Source organism: Littorina saxatilis, linkage group LG14 (genome assembly GCF_037325665.1).
Source record: "Littorina saxatilis isolate snail1 linkage group LG14, US_GU_Lsax_2.0, whole genome shotgun sequence".
In the NCBI taxonomy this organism is placed as follows: domain Eukaryota; kingdom Metazoa; phylum Mollusca; class Gastropoda; order Littorinimorpha; family Littorinidae; genus Littorina; species Littorina saxatilis.
The window spans coordinates 6,303,001-6,325,473 of NC_090258.1; the positions used below are offsets into that span (position 1 = coordinate 6,303,001).

The 22,473-nt window shown below is 42.7% G+C and overlaps 1 protein-coding gene across 1 annotated transcript; it reads left to right on the plus strand.

The window, feature by feature from the left end:
- The first annotated feature begins 4,893 nt into the window (after positions 1–4,893).
- On the plus strand, positions 4,894–22,039 carry LOC138946999 (gamma-butyrobetaine dioxygenase-like). Its single transcript, XM_070318422.1, has 15 exons — positions 4,894–5,085; positions 5,896–5,981; positions 7,041–7,135; positions 8,339–8,466; positions 9,225–9,367; positions 9,787–9,845; positions 11,415–11,490; positions 12,302–12,349; positions 13,087–13,211; positions 14,205–14,345; positions 15,724–15,784; positions 16,181–16,234; positions 17,229–17,297; positions 19,351–19,458; positions 19,828–22,039. Exons 1-15 carry the CDS (start codon positions 4,932–4,934, stop codon positions 19,933–19,935), a joined length of 1,455 nt encoding a protein of 484 aa, XP_070174523.1. The 5' UTR covers positions 4,894–4,931; the 3' UTR covers positions 19,936–22,039.
- Positions 22,040–22,473: the final 434 nt, after the last annotated feature.

Here is a 22,473-nt window from a genome sequence, read left to right on the forward strand (position 1 = left end):
TACGGTGCGCCGGCAAAGCCGGGTCCCCGGCAAAGCCGGGTATTCGGCTCTACTTCTTCCCGGCGAAGCCGTACCCGGCGAAGCGGGTATTCATCTAGTTTGATATATGAATTTAGAAACTGGGGAATAATACTTCATTCGGGGAAGGCTTGCGTTCCAAGCAGCGAATCCAGCTACAGCAGCTGTAGGTCCGGTTTCAGAGATCGGACTGGGGAAGGGCATAATGATTTGTCTTGTACATGCGGACGAGATGCGGTGAGTCTTTATTTGTAATATATGTATCGGAGTTATAGGAAATAACTTTAGGGACATGTAGTTTGTTACTTTGGTATATGCATACGTCCGAGTCGACCGGCCGTTTGTTTGTTTGTTGTTTGTTTGTTTGTCTGCAAGTGCAGTATAATGGGTTTCTACTATTGTATACTTGTTGTACTTTGTCTATGATAGTTATGATTATATCTAAGAAATATTGTTAAATTGTGTTGTTATATTGAGACTAGTTGCTAGTTTAAACATTAATTTGAATATATTTTAAAGGGTTACCAGTATGAGTGATTTGGGTATATGAGTGTGTGAATCAGTATTGCCATTGTCCATATAATCCTGCTTTGGAGTTATTGGCATAAGACGGGCTGGGTAAAGGGTAGCGTGATATTGACTATGAAACTAACTCTACGCCTCTTCCAGGTCGCCTGTCGCCTGTAACCTGAAGACTGAAACAACCAAGTTCTGGTGTCAACTTTAACCGGAAGATGACATTTCACCTACATCTACATCTTCATCTACGTCTGCGCAGTCTTCTGCTTCACCTTTAACTGTCGTCATTCTATCGTCATTCTATCGTCTACGTCTACATCGTCGGGATTTCTATCTACGGCTGGACTCAGTTGATTATTTGAGTATTAGCCTACCCTTATTACTTAGCTCGATAAATAAGCCATTTACTCCAGCAGGTCATTAACTTAGAAGTGTGTGTGTGTGTGTGTGTGTGTGTGTGTGTGTGTGTGTGTGTGTGTGTGTGTGTGTGTGTGTGTGTGTGTGTGTGTGTGTGTGTGTGTGTGTGTGTGTGTGTGTGTGTGTGTGTGTGTGTGTGTGTGTGTGTGTGATAAATATGTTTAATAATTAATAATAATATTTCCTCTTATACTACAATTTGTGTTTGTGGAACTTTATTATGCAAGATTCTTATTGAGTCGGTGGTTGACTGGCTGCGCGCGTGTGTGATACATGTGTGTGTGAGACAGGAGGGAGAGAGGGAGGGAGGGAGGGAGGGAGGGAGGGAGGGAAGGAGAGAGGAAGGGAGGGAGGGAGAGAGGGAGGGAGAGAGGGAGGGAGAGAGGGAGGGAGGGAGAGAGAAAGAAAGCGGGAAACACAGAGAGACACAGAGAGAGACAGAGAGAGACAGACAGAGACAGAGAGAGAGAGATAAAGAGAGAGAGATATAAAGAGAGAGAGATAAAGAGAGAGAGATAAAGAGAGAGAGAGATAAAGAGAGAGAGAGAGATAAAGAGAGAGAGAGAGAGAGAGAGAGAGAGAGAGAGAGAGACGCATATATACACAGACAGACAGACAGATACACACACACACACACACACACACACACACACACACACACACACACACACACACACACACACACACACACGTCGTAATGTATACCTGACGCCACAGAGACAATTCAAAACGTGCTTACTCTTCAACGACATTCGATGAAGAGTGGACCTACCCCTAAGACAAAAACACTTTCTCCTTCTTTAAAATTATCCTATCTGACATGCAAGGCCTTTTCCCCCCTTATAAAGTCAAGGACAATGTTGTGCATTACACACGTTATATTTCACGCTTCAAAATAATCTAATATGGCCCATTTCCCCTTTAACGCCAAGAACAGGGTTGCACTTTGGGCCCGTTTCTCCTATAACCCCAATGACAGGGTTGCACTTTGGGCCCGTTTCTCCTATAACCCCAATGACAGGGTTGCACTTTGGGCCCGTTTCTCCTATAACCCCAATGACAGGGTTGCACTCTGGGCCTGTTTCTCCTATAACCCCAATGACAGGGTTGCACTTTGGACCCGTTTCTCCTATAACCCCAAGAAGAGGGTTGCACTTTGGGCCCGTTTCTCCTACAACCCCAATGACAGGGTTGCACTTTGGACCCGTTTCTCCTATAACCCCAATGACAGGGTTGCACTTTGGGCCTGTTTCTCCTATAACCCCAATGACAGGGTTGCACTTTGGGCCCGTTTCTCCTATAACCCCAATGACAGGGTTGCACTTTGGGCCCGTTTCTCCTATAACCCCAATGACAGGGTTGCACTTTGGACCGGTTTCTCCTATAACCCCAATGACAGGGCTGCACTTTGGGCCCGTTTCTCCTATAACCCCAAGAACAGGGTTGCACTTTGGGCCCGTTTCTCCTATAACCCCAAGAACAGGGTTGCACTTTGGGCCCGTTTCTCCTATGACCCCAATTACAGGGTTGCACTTTGGGCCCGTTTCTCCTATAACCCCAAGAACAGGGTTGCAATTTGGACCCGTTTCTCCTATAACCCCAATGAAAGGGTTGCACTTTGGGCCCGTTTCTCCTATAACCCCAAGACCAGGGTTGCACTTTGAGCCCGTTTCTCCTATAACCCCAAGAACAGGGTTGCACTTTGGGCCCGTTTCTCCTATAACCCCAAGAACAGGGTTGCACTTTGGGCCCGTTTCTCCTATAACCCCAAGAACAGGGTTGCACTTTGGGCCCGTTTCTCCTATAACCCCAAGAACAGGGTTGCACTTTGGGCCCGTTTCTCCTATAACCCCAAGAACAGGGTTGCACTTTGGGCCCGTTTCTCCTATGACCCCAATGACAGGGTTGCACTTTGGGCCCGTTTCACCTATAACCCCAAGAACAGGGTTGCAATTTGGACCCGTTTCTCCTATAACCCCAATGAAAGGGTTGCACTTTGGGCCCGTTTCTCCTATAACCCCAAGACCAGGGTTGCACTTTGAGCCCGTTTCTCCTATAACCCCAAGAACAGGGTTGCACTTTGGGCCCGTTTCTCCTATAACCCCAAGAACAGGGTTGCACTTTGGGCCCGTTTCTCCTATAACCCCAAGAACAGGGTTGCACTTTGGGCCCGTTTCTCCTATAACCCCAAGAACAGGGTTGCACTTTGGGCCCGTTTCTCCTATAACCCCAAGAACAGGGTTGCAATTTGGACCCGTTTCTCCTATAACCCCAATGACAGGGTTGCACTTTGGGCCCGTTTCCCCAATGAGGTCAAGGACAGTGTTCCGTAGATAAGGCCAAGCAGTAACACCTCAATCAAGGCAAGGCAAGGCAAATTTATTTCAAGAAACACCATGGGGGGTACATGAAAAAAATAAAATACAAGAACAAGATAAAAATGCAGGCTGTTCCACCAATACATACATATAACTCATTCCGTTGAAAATGTTAAAACAAACAGAACAAATTGTTTTACATTATGGATTTCAAGTCTCCAAAATAGACATTCTCGTGTTATGGCTAAATTCATTAATACGTAACATTGCGGGGGAAAAAAAGAACCCTACAATTAACTGTCTGTATCATTTTTACTTATCAGCACCAGTTTTAAATTCTTTTAAAACACCGACACATCTAGGCCAGGCGATAGGACGCAACACAATCGCCTTTTGATCACCCGCCTATCGACACCCGCCGTACCATATCTTTGCCGACAAATCTTTGGGCGTGTGTCGGGTGTGTCTGTCCAAAGGTTAACCAAAGAGCAGAGTCCCTCTATTTGGCTGAACTGCCGCTGGGTACTTAAAGACGCTATCATTTCGTTTCCTCCACCACGTTATGTCCCAAATAGTCTCTAGTACTGGGGACAGAAATACCAAGTTAGCAAGCGAGCTAGCAAGCGTACTTAAAGGCGCTGTCATTTCGTTTTCCTCCCACCACGTTATGTCCCAAATAGTCTCAAGTACTGGGGACAAAAATACCAAGTTAGCAAGCAAGCTAGCAAGCGTGCACAGACAAACAATTAGAAACAAGAACTTAGCTTGATCGGATGTTTCGGCCGCTCGTTGGGAAAGTCCCAAGCGAATCGTTGGCAGTCTCTTTGTTTTTGGAATTTTGGAACGTTGGCAGTCTCTTTGTTTTTGGAATTTTAGAACGTCGGCAGTCTCTTTGTTTTTGGAATCTTGGAACGTTGGCAATCTCTTGACTAAATGTAAAAATCAACATCCTGACTGCTTGCCGCGGCGAGTTGGATTTGTTACGATGAATTGTAGTCTAGTACGATGTTTGAGGTTGTAATGTTTGTGCGGGTGTTATAATGCAATATGTGGCCGTATGAGGGTTCCAGTGTGTGAGTTGTACATGGCCGGGTGCTAGAGTGCTGCATGAATGAGTAAGTGCATGTGGAGCTGTATGACTGGGTGAATTGTGGGTTGCGTACGTCCGAGGGGCACATGTAGCCTGTGTGTCTGAAGTAGTGGGTATGTTGCGTAAGGGTGTGCTGATATTGAACTTCAGTTGTGTTTTGTAAATGTCTATGTATCAGTGTATCATGTCTTGCCACACGCATGCCAAATTTCCTTGTATTGATGAGGACAATAAAACTTCTTGTGTCTTGTATCTTGTATGATTTCTTTAAAGCCACTACAAAGTTACCACTATCCACAGAGTGCATCCAGGCTGTTCAATGTTGGTATGTGACCAAGTGGAGGGATGGTCTTATCCCGTATAAAAGCCTGGCCAGGTCTGAGATGGTGAGCCGAACGGGAAGGTGTTTGCATGTAAAGAGTAGTTTATCTGTCGTTCAATATTCACAATACCATGGAATCATGCATGCAGATAGGGAGCAGTACAAGGCAGACCGCGACACAATGCTGAAGTGGCGGACAATTCTTTTCTGACAGATCTTTCGGACAGAACTGACCAGAAGTCAAAACATGCGTCGCTGCGGTCAGCTTGCCAGACTGGTGTTCAGTCGTCTGGGAGCCACAAAAACAACAACATCATCTGCGACAGCACACCGGCCCTTCTCCTCCGCCGTCCCACTGGCCAGGGCAGCCACCACCCCCACCAACCTAAGTCAGGCGCAAGGTAGAGTCAGACGAGGAAAATGTCAAACCAATTCATTATCGAGAACCTTTATTTGTGTGTGCGGCTATTTCGCGTACAGGTATTTCTCATGTTACGCCATTGCTACTGATGCAGGTGTCGGTCGATTGAGCTGTCGAAAACGGGATGTTTTTTGCTGCAGTTTTGAGCGGTACCGTGAAGAAGAAAAATGTCGCAATATTATTTTTGTTTTAGTACAGTTTATATTGTTGGACGAGTTTTCAGAGAAGCGTTGCAATAATTGTTTGCACAGTTTGTATTTCGCCATTGATCATTGCCTTGCAGGCATCTTGCATGCGAGATCAATCGACGATTTTGAGATAAGTTCGCTATTTGTACTATGAGCGTTTGTCTGCTTAAAAGACCAGTGGATCGACGTACTGTAAATGTAACGTTTTGTTTAGTCAATAATTAAACGTTCCAATAACCTTGGGTTTTTTATTCACAGTTTATATTGTTGGACGAGATGTCCCCATAATTTGTATGCGCCGTTTATATTGTTGGACGAGATGTCGCCATAATTTGTTTGCACCGTTTACATTGTTGGACGAGATGTCGCCATAATTTTTTTGCACTGTTTATATTGTTGGACGAGATGTCACCATACAAGTTTTCACAGTTTATATTGTTGGACGAAATGTCGTCATAATTGTTTTGCACAGTTTATATTGTTGGACGAGATTTCGCCATAATTTGTTTGCACAGTTGCACGAGATGTTGCCATATTTTTTGTGCTCAGTTGATATTGTTGGACGAGTGTTGACAGGAGTGTTGATGTATGATGTTCTTCAGAGGCCACAGCCCCGGTCCGAGACACGGCGTGTCGCAAGTCTCACCTCGACATCGCCACGGACAGAGGCGCCTACGACGAACGCACGGTGAGTGGCCTCAAATCAAGTCAGCACAGCACACTTTCTCTGTGACAAGGTGGCGCACTATGCTCAGGTGCATGAAGGGAAACTGGCTACACAGTCATGGGGTTGAAATTAAGATTTTTGTTGTGATTTCGACCAATCAGACCCCGCGGCTGGTTCTCAACCAGTTGATTGGCACCCAGTTTCGCTTCGTGCACTTTAGCCCAGGGGGCCCGGTAGCTCAGTTGGTAGAGCACTGGACTTGTGATCGAAAGGTCGCAGGTTCGAATTCGGGCCGGGACGGACACGGGTCAACTTTATGTGCAGACCCAGAGACGGAAGCCATGTCCCACCCCCGTGTCATCACAATGGCACGTAAAAGACCTTGGTCATTCTGCCATAAGTGCAGGTGGCTGAATACACCTAAACACGCAGACACCTGGGTAGCGCGACTCCGTTGCTGCTAGCTTTCCACTGGAGGAAGCGACCCGAATTTCCCAGCGATGGAACAATAAAGTAATGAAAAGTTACCAACCGGTCGGGAGCCAGCTGCTGTGTTGGATTGGTTGACATTTTAATATGTTGTGATTTCGACCAATCACACCCCGCGGTTTGTTCTCTCCCGGTTGGGTGGCACCCACTTTCGGAATATTATACAATATTATTATTATTACTGAGCTGGACCTCGTGGTTGGCCATGATGGCGGGAGCGGTGAGTAGATAGGTCTATTGTCCACGTGTTGTAGCAATGATGTAGATAGGTCTATTGTCCACGTGTTGTAGCAATGATGTAGATAGGTCTATTGTCCACGTGTTGTAGCAATGATGTAGATAGGTCTATTGTCCACGTGTTGTAGCAATGATGTAGATAGGTCTATTGTCCACGTGTTGTAGCAATGATGTAGATAGGTCTATTGTCCACGTGTTGTAGCAATGATGTAGATAGGTCTATTGTCCACGTGTTGTAGCAATGATGTAGATAGGTCTATTGTCCACGTGTTGTAGCAATGATGTAGATACAAGCAAAACTCCATGGAGACACATTAATTAACCGTGTTTCTCTACTCTGCTGCACATGTCCAGATTCCTCGCGTGACGTCATACAGCGTCAGTCAGGTGCACGTGACGACAGACGGAAAGCACGTGCAGGTCACGTGGGACGATGGCAAAGTGTCCGAGTGAGTTGTCATGCATTTTCCGTTACTCGTTATTCTACGTCACCAGATGATTGTGTGTGAATGCTACGACTGACAGTTACATTAGCCCACAGACTCAACATTGGACTGCTTAAAAATCGTTTTTTGGGGGGGTAGGGGCATGTTCGTTACCTTTATCAGCTTGATAGAGAAGTTTCAAAAGTACAACACAACATTTCCTCTTTTACACATTCTCCTCTCCTCCTAAACTTTCGCATTTCTTTCTGCGCACAAAGAGTGTCTTACCACATTTCTAAGCTGACATTTATTTGAATAAAGAAATTGCGTGCAAATAAACAGATGCCGTGCAAATAAACAGATGCCGTGCAAAACAAAAGAAGAAAACGTTTTACATGTGTCTGTTGTATTTGTTTTGTAACATAATAATTATGTTTTAGTTTTGTAAACGCCCAAAGGGTTTGTGGGATAATGACTAGTCTCAGAATGCAAAGAGAGCCAATCAGGACTCGTGTTACTGGTTTATAGCAAACAACCCATTTGACTAGGTCAGACGTATTTCTAACATACACAATGGATCATTGAATAGATATTATTCACAAAATCACAATGGATCATTGGATGGATATAGTTCATTTCAGGTACATGTAACACAGAAGCCCAAAGCAGCCAGTAAAACTCATGTGACTGTTTTAAAAATGACAACCTGATTCTGCCTCATACGTGCTGCTATCATACAAAGCGCATCATGCACAAGATGGATGTTATTACAAAGCCCAATGGCAGCCAATAATAATTCGTGTTACTTTGCTTTAGATATCAAATCCTGTGGCTACCGTCAGGCGCAGTATGTCATTAAAACACTATTTATAAGTCATTCCAAAAGGCAGCCAATCGAAACAGGTGTTACTGTTTCAGATAAAAAAAATAAAAACTGTGTCTGCGTCACGCACATTAGATAAGTCAATGAATATTTATGAGTAATTTCAAAAAGTATCCAATCAAAAGCGGTGTTACTGATTCAGGTACCACGCCCTGTGGCTGCGTCACGCTCATTACGTCAGTTGATGAATGTATATGAGTTACTCCAAAAGGTAGCCTATCAAAAGTGGTGTGACTGTTTCAGGTACCACACCCTGTGGCTGCGTCACGCTCATTACGTCAGTTGATGAATATTTATAGGTTATTCCAGAGGGTAGCCAATCAAAAGTGGTGGTACTGTTTCAGGTACCACACCCTGTGGTTACGTCACACGTGTTTCTGCCCGGACTGCAAGTTTGACGGTAATGGTCAGCCCAAGCTTGAGTACGACCAGGTGCCCTCTGACCTCCACGTGACCTCCGCTGTCGACGATGGTAGGTTTAATGACAAACCACACCCATTAGACCTACCAAGACGGTCTCTTCTTGATCCCATCTAAAGTCAAATCTCTGTCGTTAAAAGCGGAACAAAGTTCGAGAAGACGTCAAACATGCCTTCACGTGCACAGTATGTCGCTTCTCGTGTGCTCTGTGTTTGTTTGGCATGAGATTAAGCAAAACGGTTACGTTTCATCCACCAAAACTTCTTTCCAGTCTTTTTTTGTTGTTGTAATTCCTTATAATTAAGGTAAATATGCGCCGAAATGGCTGCAATCTACTGGCCGTATAAAATTTCATCTCACACGGCATCACTGCAGAGCGCCTAGAACTGTACCCACGGAATATGCGCGATATAAGCCTCATTGATTGATTGATTGATAATTCTTTATAACCAAAAAATCGCAATATTAAAAGCCAGTACAAAAAGTTCCAAGAGCTTCAATTTAACTTAAGTAACATGTTATAATTATCTAAAAGAATTGGCATGACATTTTCGGGCCAAAATTCATTATTTTAAGCAGGAAATGCGTGAACTAAGAGGAGTTATGGGTGGGGAATAGTGAGTGTGTGTACAGTCTTGAGACCAAGTGTTGCTGTCTGGCATCTGCCTCGAGAGTCCGAGAAAAATGTCCCTCTTTCTTTTTGCTGCGATGCCCGCAGAATCCCTCCGTACTACGGTGGTGCTCTGACACCTCATACGTAGGCTGTGTACCCAACATTTGAATTCATCTTGAACTCCTCCTTCCCGGCAGGCGAGGGGTGTCTGGTGGTGCAGTGGAAGGGCGAGGAAGAGCACACGGGGGTCCTGCCGCTCAAGTGGCTCAGGTTTCACTGCTACTCAGACCAGTCTGTCCACGAGATGAGAGACACCATCAAGATGCGTTACTCCAACGATGTCAGTTCATTTCCTTTACTCTTTGTTTTGGTTTCTTCTTGACAAAAAACGACATAATGACTTCAAAGAAACGACATCTATTGCCTGAGCGCATGTGTTTTCTGCCTATTTTTTCCAATGCTATCGGTTCTTTCTAAAAATATGTATTGTTTAACTTTTAAATGTCTGGTGTACGAGTATGCATTGTAGATGAATTGGAAATTGTCACTAATGAAGACAAGGATAAATTAATCTCCTGTGTGTCAATATTTACCAGACGATCGTGTCTGTAAACGTGTGATTGAATTATTATAATTGTATAGGATACAGCTGTAACACGACCTTAAGTGCATGACTCCCCTATTGTCACCATTAGCTAAGAACCATAGATATATATGAAGAAAGCAATCACTGCTGGACACACATATGTTGCTTTGCAGACGACGATACCCCGCGTGACGTTTGAGGAAGTGATGGAAAGCGACCAGGGAGTCCTACGGTAAGAGTAGGATAATGACGTCATCGTTGTCGTCATCGTCGTTACTGTCGTCGCCATCATCACAATCAACACCTCCTTGACATCGGCATGAGCGCCAGCAGAAACAGCGACCTCCACCTCTCCTTCAATTTTCCTTACAATCATCATCATCATCATCATCATCATCATCATCATCATCATCATCATCGTCATCGTCATCGTCGTCGTCATCGTCATTGTCGTCGCCATCATCATCATCGTCGTCATCGTCGTCATCATCGTCATTGTAATTGTTGTCGCCATCATCATCATCATCATCATCATCCCACATCCCCATCACCACCAACACCACCGTCGTCATCGTAATTGTTGTCGCCATCATCATCATCATCATATGTCAAAGCAGCACCGCCCTGATATGGCCCTTCGTGGTCGGCTGGGCGTTAAGCAAACTAACAAACAAACAAACAAAATCACCAGCACCAGCAGCGACCTCCATCTCTCCTTCTATCTTCCTTATCATTACCCTCATAATCAACATCATTAAGCCTAGAACAGAAATCAAAGTTTCCGATTCCCCAAACGACCTTATTTTGTCCTTCCGCCGCCAGAACTTTTTTTACATAATGTAAAACTTACAAAACTCGATTTTGCAGACTTTACAAGGACAGTTATTCTTTTATTTGAATATTATGTTTTGCTTTTTACATTTAGTCAAGTTTTAACTAAATGTTTTAACATAGAGGGGGAATCGAGACGAGGGTCGTGGTGTATGTGTGTGTGTGTGTGTGTGTGTGTGTGTGTGTGTGTGTGTGTGTGTGTGTGTGTGTGTGTGTGTGTGTGCGTGTGTGTGTGAAGAGCGATTCAGAGTAAACTACTAGACCGATCTTTATGAAAATTGCCATGAGAGTTCCTGGGTATGATATCCCCGGATGTCTTTTTTCTTTTTTTCGATAAATGTCTTTGATGACGTCATATCCGGCTTTTTGTAAAAGTTGAGGCGGCACTGTCACACCCTCATTTTTCAATCAAATTGATTGAAATTTTGGCCAAGCAATCTTCGACGAAGGCCGGACTTTGGTATTGCATTTCAGCTTGGTGGCTTAAAAATTAATTAATGACTTTGGTCATTAAAAATCTGAAAATTGTAAAAACAAAATGTGTTTATAAAATGATCCAAATTTACGTTCATCTTATTCTTCATCATGTTCTGATTCCAAAAACATATACATATGTTATATTTGGATTAAAAACAAGCTCTGAAAATTAAAAAATTTAAAAATTATGATCAAAATTAAATTTTCGAAATCAATTTGAAAACACTTTTATCTTATTCCTTGTTGGTTCCTGATTCCAAAAACATATAGATATGATTATGTTTGGATTAAAAACACGCTCAGAAAGTTAAAACGAAGAGAGGTACAGTAAAGCGTGCTATGAAGCACAGCACAACCGCTACCGCGCCAAACAGGCTCGTCACTTTCATTGCCTTTTGCAGTAGCGGCGGACTGCGTTGAATTTCATTCTGTGAGTTCCACAGCTTGACCAAATGTATTAATTTCGCCTTACGCGACTTGTTGTTTCTTCTAGTTGGGTGACAATTTTGAACCAACGCGGGATTTGCATCGTGGAAGGACTTCCCCTTGAGCTCGGAATGGGGCGAAAGGTAAACAATACTATACATCACTACAGGGTAATGTTGAACTAGCGGTGTAAATTGAGAGCGCACAATCCAGAGGCATTTTTGACTTATGTGTGATGCAAGTTACTGTTATCAAGGCAACGAATATTTCTTGTTAAAACCAATTGACGGATTGAGCTCCAAAAGTAAAACCAATTGACGGATTGAGCTCCAAAAGTAAAACCAATTCATGAATTTGGTCAGTAGATTGAGAAAAATGACGGGCATGGTTGTCTCCCTTAGCAGAACATGCATACGTAGGATCGACCTGGTCGTCTCGATCCCTTCCTTTGTCAAAATGGCTGTATGTATCATCTACCCGGACGGCTTGCAGGGGACGTTTAAAATTATTTAACAAAAATCAAAGCAACTTTCATACTGTGCTTAAGAATAAAATATGGTCCAGACGACTAGTACTATCTTGTTTCAAAAGGGTTTAGTGCTATCCCTAATCGTTTTGGCTCTATCCTCGTAAATTGTTGAGTGATATGACCAAAGCCGGGTAAATTTCCATCCCTATCAGTAACGTGATTTTAACAGAAGATAGTACTAACAGCTTTTCTTCTTGATCACTATACAAAAGTTGTCCAGATGTTTTTTAAACAATTTAAAACGTCCTCTGCTAGCCGTCCGGACAGACTATACTGATGTTTTCCTTCTAGTTCCCATGTCGATGAAATGCATCTGTACAGTTCACTCCTTTACTTGAATGAAAACTCAAATCAGTTTTTACACTAACAAAAGCAAGTTATGCAAATTCAGAGGGTCAGTCCATACATTTTTAACTATCTTTCAGGTGTGCGAGAGGATATCAAGGAGCGTGATTCCAACAATCTATGGATTTGTAAGTAGCATTGTTTTCATCGATTGTTGGCACATACTGCGTACGTTTGTATGTGCGTGCGTGCCGTGTGTGCGTGCGTGCGTACGTGCGTGCGTGCGTGCCGTGTGTGCGTGCTTGCATGCGTGCGTGCGTGCGTGCGTGCGTGCATACGTGCGTGCTTTTATGTTTTATGTCGCGAGAAAGTATAACGATTGACGAATTTTCACACATTGGATACACCATATTTGCAATGATCATTAACAAGGTAGGCCATTTGAGCACAGCATGATTATTCAGCTTTAAAACTGTCCAGCTTTTATCATTAATGGGGTGGGGTGTGCACGTTAAAGATCCCACGATTGACAAAAGGGTCTTTCCTGGCAAAATTGTATAGGCATAGATAAAAATGTCCACCAAAATACCCGTGTGACTTGGAATAATAGGCCGTTAAAAGTAGGATATGCGCCGAAATGGCTGCGATCTGCTGGCCGATGTGAATGCGTGATGTATTGTGTAAAAAAAAAAAATTCCATCTCAGATGGCATAAATAAATCCCTGCGCCTTGAATATGTGCGCGATATAAATTGCATAAAAAAAAAAATTAAAAAAATAATAATAATAAAAAAAATCCCTGCGCTTAGAACTGTACCCACGGAATACGCGCGATATAAGCCTCATATTGATTGATTGATTAATTACATTATCAAAGATAGATAAAGTGTATCATGCCACAGTGAAGACTCCCTTGTCCTGTGCAGATAGAAGATGTCAAGTCCAGACCCGTCCCTATCAACGCAGGCTACTCTACTGACGAGTTGAAACTCCACCAGGATCTAGTCTACTACTCTTCACCTCCCGGCATGCAGGCCCTGTTCTGTCTCAAGTGAGTTGTGGGGAGGGGGGAGACAGAGAGAGAGGGAGGGGAGAGAAGGGAGGCCACTCTACTGACGGCATTCAGGCCATATTCTGTCTCAAGTGAGTTGTGGGGAGGGGGGGGGGGGGGAGGGAAGAGAGAGATATGGGAGGAAAGGGGGTAGAGGCTACTCCACTACGAGCTGAAACTACACCAAGATCTGGTGTACTGCTCTTCTCCCCCGGGTATCCAGGTCCAGTTCTGTGGAAGGGGGGGTGGGGGGAGAGAGAGAGAGGGGGTGATAAGGAGGGAGAGAGAGAGGCTACTCTACTGACGAGCTGAAGCTTCACCAGGACCCCGTGTACTACTTTGCCACCAGACATGCAGGCCCTGTTCCGTCTCAAGTTAGTTGGGGTGGGGGAGAGAGAGAGGGAGAAGAGGGAGGGAGAGGAAGAGCAAGGGACGGAGAGAGGGACGGAGGGAGGGTCAGAGAGGGGGAGAGAGGGAGGGAGGGCGAGAAAGAGGCAACTCTACTGACGAGCTGAAACTTCATCAGGATCTAGTCTACTACTCTTCACCCCCCAGCATGCAGGCCCTGTTCTGTCTAAAGTGAGTTGGGGGGGGGGGGGGGGGGGAAGAGAGAGAGAGATAGTGGAGGAAGGGGGAGAGGCTACTCTACTGACGAGCTGAAGCTACACCAAGACCTCGTGTACTACTCTTCTTCCACAGGCATGCAGGCCCTGTTCCGTCTCAAGTTAGTTGGGGAGGGGGGGGGGAGAGGGGGTGGGGGAGAGGGAGTATGGGAGAGGGGATGGAGAGAGGAAGCTACTCTACTGACGAGCTGAAATTTCATCAGAACCTCGTCTAATATTCCTATATTTCTTTCTTCCTTCTCCAACGATCCTTCTGTTTTATCCTGTCTTCCTTCCTTCATTCTTTTTTTTCGTTATTTTTTTTCTTTTCTTCCGTACGTTCTTTCTTTCTGTCATTCATTCATTTCTTCTTTCCTTTCTTTCTACCCAGGTTTGACAAGGATATCGAAGGAGGGGAGAGCATTTTCTCTGACATGTTCCACATCGCTGAGACCTTCCGAAAACAACACCCCGAAGACTTCAAAGTCCTCGCTACCGTCCCCGCTACCCTTGACACCATCCACTACAAGAGGTCTGTACACACACAGACACACACACAGACACACACACACACACACTCACTCACACACACAGACACACACACACACACAGACACACACACAGACACACACACAGACACACACACACACAGACACACACACACACACACTCACTCACTCACACACACACACACACACACACTCACTCACACACACACACACACACTCACTCACTCACACACACAGACACACACACACACACACTCACACACACACACACACACTCACTCACTCACACACACACACACACACACTCACTCACACACACACACACACACACACACACACACACACACACACACACACACTCACACGCACTTCAAAGTCCCCGCCACTGTACCCGCTACTCTGGACACCATCCACTACAAGAGGTCTCATTGGTTTTAACAAATTCAATCCTTTAATAAAAAAAATTAAAAACGATTTTAAAAACTATTTATAATAAAAAAAAAAACACTCTTTAGGCGGGGATGTACAAACCACATGGCCATTAGTGTGGTTTAAAAAAAAATTGTTCGGCATATTTCGCAAAATTAGCCCACTTTAGATGTGACGCTCAAACCGGATTCGTTTCTGTGAAGAAAATAACGGGCATAACCTTGAGTGATAGTTTAATCAACAAATTTGTGGATACCATACTGAAAAATAAGGAAGACAACCTTGTTACAATTTCGAAAAATAGCTTAAAAATGCGGTCGTCACAGTGGCGGCTCAACTTTTCTTAAAAGGCAAAAATGTCTTCAACAAATAAGGTTACCAAAAAATAAGCAGAAGAACAAGCAAATATCATTAAGAATTTTGTAACAGTCTTAACAACAATCTGTTCATTTGTTTTACATTAATTGAAAGTGACAGTTCAAGCGTGGTTTCTATTGGAAAGATTCTTCATGAGTTTTCAACAAAAAACACAACAAATATATAGTTTGGGTTCAACAAAAGAAACTAAATATCGCTCGTGTGAATAGATGCAAATAACCGAAGGTGTAATGTTGGGTATAAGTTTCAATTACAGTTTCTTAACTGATTTCATAACGTCCCAAGCTACAATGCAATTCCATAGTCCGCACCGACCAAAAGACTACTTGGTCAAAGTAAATAAGTATTAGCTTTAACAATGAGGTCGCCACAGTACCGCCTTAACTTTTCGGAAATATAAAAATGACGTCATCAAATAGAGTTATGGAAAAAATAGAAAAACGGCACAAGCAAATGACATCAAGATGAAAGGGTTTGTATATAATATTCACACAAAAATCTATAGCTATACACACATTCCTAGGGACACAGAGATCCCCTTCGCGATCGTTAAATCATTCAGGCAAATATTCACTGTGATCTGTTGCTTTCCAGAGCCTTTCCAGTCCACATGAACGTCAAGAGGCCCATGTTTACTTTGAATGACTACGGAGATGTGAGTTCACTAGTGTGTGTGTGTGTGTGTGTGTGTGTGTGTGTGTGTGTGTGTGTGTGTGTGTGTGTGTGTATGTGTGTGTGTGTGTGTGTGTTTTTGTGTGTGTATGTGTGCGTGCTTGTGTGCGTGCCTGCGCATGTGTGCGTGTGTTATACATTGTACGAACACTGAAAAAATGGATGAAACTAGCTTATCGTTTGAGAAAGTATAACTTGGCCCGAGAGCACTACTCTGCAGTCGAAAGTTCAAACTGCGGGGAACTGGTGAACCCCTGCACCAAACTTGCCACTTCAGACTGTGACTGACACAACCGTCGAATGCTGAAAAAGAATTGTTGTTAAATCTGTAGAAAGATCATGTGATGTTCACCTTTGTTGTTGTCTGTTCTGGTTGTAGCTGACGGGAGTGCGTTACCAGCCGCATCACCTGGGCCCCCTGCAGGTGAACGACGTGAGTAAAGCACAGTACTGCACCTGTCTCTACACTGCAAGCTTATCAATCAATCAGGGCTAACACCTTTCCGGCTCTCGCCGGAAATCCGGTTTTTGAAAACTGTTAAAACCGGAAAATCCGGTTTCTTAAAGTAAAACGTTAAACACTATGTTGTGTGTTTAGTTTGGATGGTTGATGGAGTCAAAATGTGTAATATTATTTTAATTTATTAATATACATTTTGGTACCAGGAGAGGCTGTTTTTTGCCCCTAGAAGATATTAAAAAAAAATCCTCAGCTTAACGCCCCCCAGACCACCTAGTGGGCCGTTGGCCGTGGACCTTGACCTTTCAGGTTCATCACTTTTTTGGAGTGTTAGCACTCATCAATGAATGAATAAATGCCAGATTTTCATTCATGTATTCATTCATCCATCCATCTATCCACCCATCCATTCATTCATGCATGGATGGAAGAACAGGCACAAGGAGGAACAGACAGAGATGCGAACATTTTGCTGGACACAAAAAAGAATCAAACAAACAAACAAACAAAAAAAGATTGTTTTGGACACAGGATACACAAACAAGGGCAAAAAAAGAAACTGCGTCGTGTCACACATGATGTTATCAAAGCAAAATGTCCCTTTCTTTTTCCTTATCTTTTTTTAGTACATGTTCATTTTATTCAACTTGTTAGTTAAGGCCAAACAAAAATATATGTTGGCTTAGGGAAACATGACCACACTAAAAAAGAGTCGGTAGATCGACTTTTTTTTTGAGAAATGAAAAAAAAGTATTTGGGTCGGCGGGAAAAAATAGGGTCGGTCGGGTTACCCTAAACCAACATATATTATTGTTTGGCCTAATCAAAGTTTGTGAAATGCACCTCACATGAACTCGGGGTAACAAAGGTGTCTATGTATATTTTTGAAGAATGTACTGACCGTTCCAAGAGCTGTCTGATGGCATGATAAATACACCAACTGACACGGATGACTGATCTTTTTCAGGAATTCATCGAGCCCTTTTATGCTGCTTACAAAAAGTTTTACGCTCTCACCAACAACTGGCCATACACGGTATTGTTTACTAGTGTTCTGAAGGGAGGGGGAGGGGGGAGGGGGTTTGTCGGTGTAACAGGTACACGAGTATGTCTTCTCATTGTGATGACACGTGCTCGTACACACGTACACCGCAAAGACAGACACGGACAGACAGACAGACAGACAGACAAGAACACACTCATACACACACACACACACACTCACACACGCACGCGCGCGCACACAAACTGATGCACGCACGCACACGCACGCATACGCACGCACACACATACATACTACACCCACCCACACAAACACACACAGACCCCCCCCCCCCACACACACACACATACTAGATGAATACCCGCTTCGCCGGGTACGGCTTCGCCGGGAAGAAGTCGAGCCGAATACCCGGCGCACCGCACGAAGGAAGGGAGATAAACGCGCAAAACACTGGAGAAGAGTAATACCCGGCTTCGCCGGGACAGTGACCTTCTAAAAATAGTATAACGGGAATATGGATTGAGCGTTGTCGACAGTGACCTTCTAAAAATAGAAACGGGAATATGGATTGACGCCACACGAAGGAAGGGAGAAAAACGCTGAAAACACTGGAGAAGATAAGGAAGAGTTACTGGGAATGGATCCAGAGAAAAACCAAAATCGGTTCAGCGCTGCGCGCTGAGAGCACGTGTTGAAATATCTCATCGACCAGGTTGTGTCCGGGGTGTACGTGAATATGGCCACCAAATTTGAAAGAGATCCATCGAGAACTTTGGCCGTGCATCGAGGACACACACACACACACACACACACACACACACACACTCACACACACACACACACACACACACACACACACACACACACACACACACACACACACACACACACACACACACACACACACACACACACATATATATATATATATAGATATATATACACACACACACTCGCGCGCATACGGGCGTTTCTGAGCAGCATCAACAGCATCCTGAACTCAGGTCAAAATGAGTTCGGTTCATTCTCTCCCTGACCGGACGCTACAGTCCTACGCGAATCTATCAAAACAAAAATACAGAGTTATCTCCCATATGGTTTTCGCGAGCACTGATCTAAATTTGAGATCAGTGTTCGCGAGACGAAAATGATTGCAGATTGGCCGACTTCGACAGTGATCTCCGTTCTGTTCTTCACAGTTATGATAAAGACATAGTTCTAAGGTCAAAACAAGTCGAAATGTTGGGACTGCTGCCGGAAGGAGACCGTAATATGTTGTTTCATCACTGTCAACTGGTTACAGAAAAAATCGTCTGCTCCAGTGAGCGCGAAACCAAACGGTTGATTATCACGTGACACTTTTGCCAAATTTAGAGTTGTAAATACAGCCGCGAAAAATAGCTCGCTTGAAACTGTCTTACATATCAATTCCTTTGTAATTTAAAAATTACAAAACACCATAAAAAATCATTATTGACGATCGCGAATCTGCTTATATCAATAATACATTACAAAAAGCTCTAAATATGTAAAAAACAATCGGTTTTCTTGCCAGACAAGGAAACTCAAGGCATCCTGTCAGGGAGAGAATAAGCCGAACTCATTTTGACCTGAGTTCAGGATGCATCAACAGGTGCAAAGCAAAATATTGTAACATCATGAAGTTGTTGGGAAGGGCGAACAAAAAATGAACCAGACAGAAAATGCAAAAGCAAACGATTATTTTGAACGAGAACATCCATCTCTAAATATTTTTGCTCTTTTGTTCGTTTTTCTCTTTTTACATTTAGTCAAGTTTTGATTTTTCCTTGTGATATTTTTCTCTTGTTAGTTTTTCTCTCTTTACAGTTAAATATCTCTCTTTTAAGTGTTGTTCTTTTTTTTTTTTTTTTTAGTTTATCTCCCTTTTTAGTTTTTCTCTCGTTTTGGTTTTTTCTTTTTAGTTTTTCTTTCTGTTTAGTTTTTCTCTCTTTTTAGTTTATTTCTCTGTTTAGTTGTTCTCTCTTTTTATAGTTTTTCTCTCTTTTTAGCTTTTCTTCTAGTTTTTCTCTTTGTTATTTTGTTCTTTGCTTTTTTGTGCGTTCAGTTCAAGTACCGACTGCAGCCTGGCGACATGGTGTCATACAACAACAGACGGATGGCTCACGGCCGTGTCGCATTCACTTACCGCAGCGGTCAGGAGAGGCATTTACAGGTAGGCTGTTTCCTTAACTCCTTCCTGTGCTAGTTGAAAAAATGTATTCATTGATTGATTGATTTCAGTTATTCGTGTATTGGTTGGTTGGTTGTTTGGTGGGGTGGTTGGGTGGTTAGGTGGTTTGTTGCATCGTTGATTGATTGATAGATTGTTTGATTGATTTCAGTAATTGGTTGGTTGGTTGATTGGTTGGTTGGGTGGTTGGTTGATTGGTTGGTTGGTTGATTGGTTGGTTGGGTGGTTAGGTGGTTAGTTGTATCATTGATTGATTGGTTGATTGATTTCAGTCATTCGTTTATTGGTTGGTTGGTTACATCGTGGATCGCGTGATTGATTGTTTAATTGATTGATTGATTGATTTTGCAGGGCTGTTACCTGAATGTGTCGGAGTTCAAGAGTTGCATGCAGACTCTGGCAAACCTGGTTGGGGACGGACGCATCGCTCAACGCGTTGGAGATTATGATTACCAATAGTCCTCATGTCGTCACTCTGACGTCACTTCTCTGCGTCACTCTCTGACGTCATTTTACACGTCACTGTGTTACATTACATTGACGTCATAGTGGGGATTGTTCGAATTGAAGTCTCTCAATTTTTTAATGGCGAAGGATCTTATTTATTCTGCTTGAGGAAAGATTTTTTGTGATTTTTATTTCTGAAACAAGTCACGAAAGTACTGAGTTTACATATGATGTCACCATGACGTCTTCAAACATTCCATGATGACGGATACCCTGACGACATTTGTCGCGTGATTGACCAAAGAGGTTCCGCTGGGTAACAAGAGTATTTATTGTATTTGATGTGAACAGTAATTATGTTACAAAGGATAGTGGTGGTGGTTACATGATTAGATGTATCTGCAAATGCGTATGTACTTTTACATGTCTCGGTGTGTGTGGGCGAAAGAGAGAGAGAGGGGGGTGAGGAGGGAGATTATATTGGGTGAGACAGAGAGAGAGTGGGAAAATGCCCGAAAAACTACATGTGTATGGAAACTGCATTTAATTGTAACTGTGTGCATGTGACTTGTGAGTGAATGTGCTGAATGATAAGTAGCTTGTTGACTGGTTGTTTTTAAACCTTATAGAGGATCATATGTATCTGGTTGTTGTTTATAAAATGGTAGCTATTAGTATTAATGCCTGTATTGTATGATGAATTGAATTTGATGTTTTAATGTGTATTGGGTTTAAAAGTCCTAATGTATTATTATAATACAGTATGCCTGTTGTTAGTTGTTTAATTTGTTGCCCCACAGTCTGTGTTACATCTTCATTCTGTTTGAGATCTGTCCGCTTTTATGTAAGTTCTGTTTTATTGTCGGACTTTTTATGTGTAACTATGTGTCTATTACTTATCTTACGTATTTTTCATCTCTTTTCAAAACAATTTTTCTAGATTATATCTTTCTTATATAACTGTAAGTGGTCGTTGTCTATGAATATTTTTAATGCTTGTGTTATTTCTTACGAGGAAACTTTTTATATGTAATATGTTGAATTTTAATGTCTAATGTAAAGCGCCATGAGACTGCCATTTGGCGGTTTGTTTGTTTGTTTGCTTAACGCCCAGCCGACCACGAAGGGCCATATCAGGGCGGTGCTGCTTTGACATATAACGTGCGCCACACACAAGACAGAAGTCGCAGCACAGGCTTCATGTCTCACCCAGTCACATTATTCTGACACCGGACCAACCAGTCCTAGCACTAACCCCATAATGCCAGACGCAAGGCGGAGCAGCCACTAGATTGCCAATTTTAAAGTCTTAGGTATGACCCGGCCGGGGTTCGAACCCACGACCTCCCGATCACAGGGCGGACGCCTTACCACTAGGCCACCGTGCCGGTGCCATTTGGCGGTGAACAGCGCTATAAAAGAATGTTTTATTATTATTATCATTATCATTATTATTATTATCTTTTTATCTTCTCCAGATAAAAATATCAATTGTTCAGTGTTTTTCTTGTTTTGTTAAAGCTATATATTCTAAGTCTGCATATAAAAAAAACCCATTGCTTTTCATGAAGTTTTCTTTTGTTCAAGTTCGAGTGTTTGTTTATGTATGACAAAAGAAAACTTATATGCAAAAGAAAATTATTCCTGTGTTCGTTTCTGCTCGTTTTTACCTATAAATTGTTCAAAGCTGCAGAACTTATTGCTTTCAGCAACTTTTGCTTGGCAGTTTAATTCAACCTTCTTGGGTCGTTCGTTGAAAACCAAGCCGATTCTTCATAATATATCACCATTAACTATTGAAATGAATAAGGATTTTCTTGCAATCAAGAGAAACTAAATCATTAAGTTAATAAAACATTCATGATTTCAGGATGACACGTTATATGCCATTCCTTTAATTTAGCATTACGTTATTTGTAAAGAATGTATACAACGCTTTATGTTTGACTAATACAATCAGCCGTCATCAATTCAAAACGAATCAACACCTCATTAAAGGGAAAACCTTCTGCTCTAAGTGATATCCTAGTTTTCCAGGAAGTTTTTATGTTTGCATAATTTGTTTATTTTTAGTAAAATTACTTTTCTTTTATAAATAAACATTGTTTTTGTTGTTTGTTTGTCTCTTTGTGTTTTGTTTTATTTAAACGTACAGGCAAAGCAGTGATTAAGATCTGAACAGTAGCAGGCATGAAAACTGAAGAAAAAAAAAATACTGAAAACAAAGTTTGAAGGCGCGTAGCGCCAAGTTTCGCAGGCGCGTAGCGCCAAGTTTCGCAGGCGCGAAGCGCCAAGACTTCTAGGGGGGTCCGGGGGCATGCCCCCCCAGAATTTTTTTTTTCAAGGGTGCAATTTGGTGCAATCTGGGGCTATCTGAGCCTTAAAATTGGATTCAAACATGGCCCCAAAACTATCTTACTATAACTATGACTAGGAAAAAAAAAAAAAAAAAAAAAAAAAAAGGAAAAATACGGAAAATAAAACAAAATACGGTTTATTTTTTTCAAAAATACGGAAAATACGGAAATTACGGAGAATTTTCATGCCTGA

What these genes read in the sequence shown, in the direction of transcription:
- LOC138946999 (XM_070318422.1), top strand. Translation starts at nt 4,932, where the DNA reads ATGCGTCGCTGCGGTCAGCTTGCCAGACTGGTGTTCAGTCGTCTGGGA. An exon ending in GACGATGGCAAAGTGTCCGA is followed by an intron (nt 7,136 to 8,338) that starts GTGAGTTGTCAT and finishes GTACTGTTTCAG; the next exon opens with GTACCACACCCTGTGGTTAC. An exon ending in AGATGCGTTACTCCAACGAT is followed by an intron (nt 9,368 to 9,786) that starts GTCAGTTCATTT and finishes GTTGCTTTGCAG; the next exon opens with ACGACGATACCCCGCGTGAC.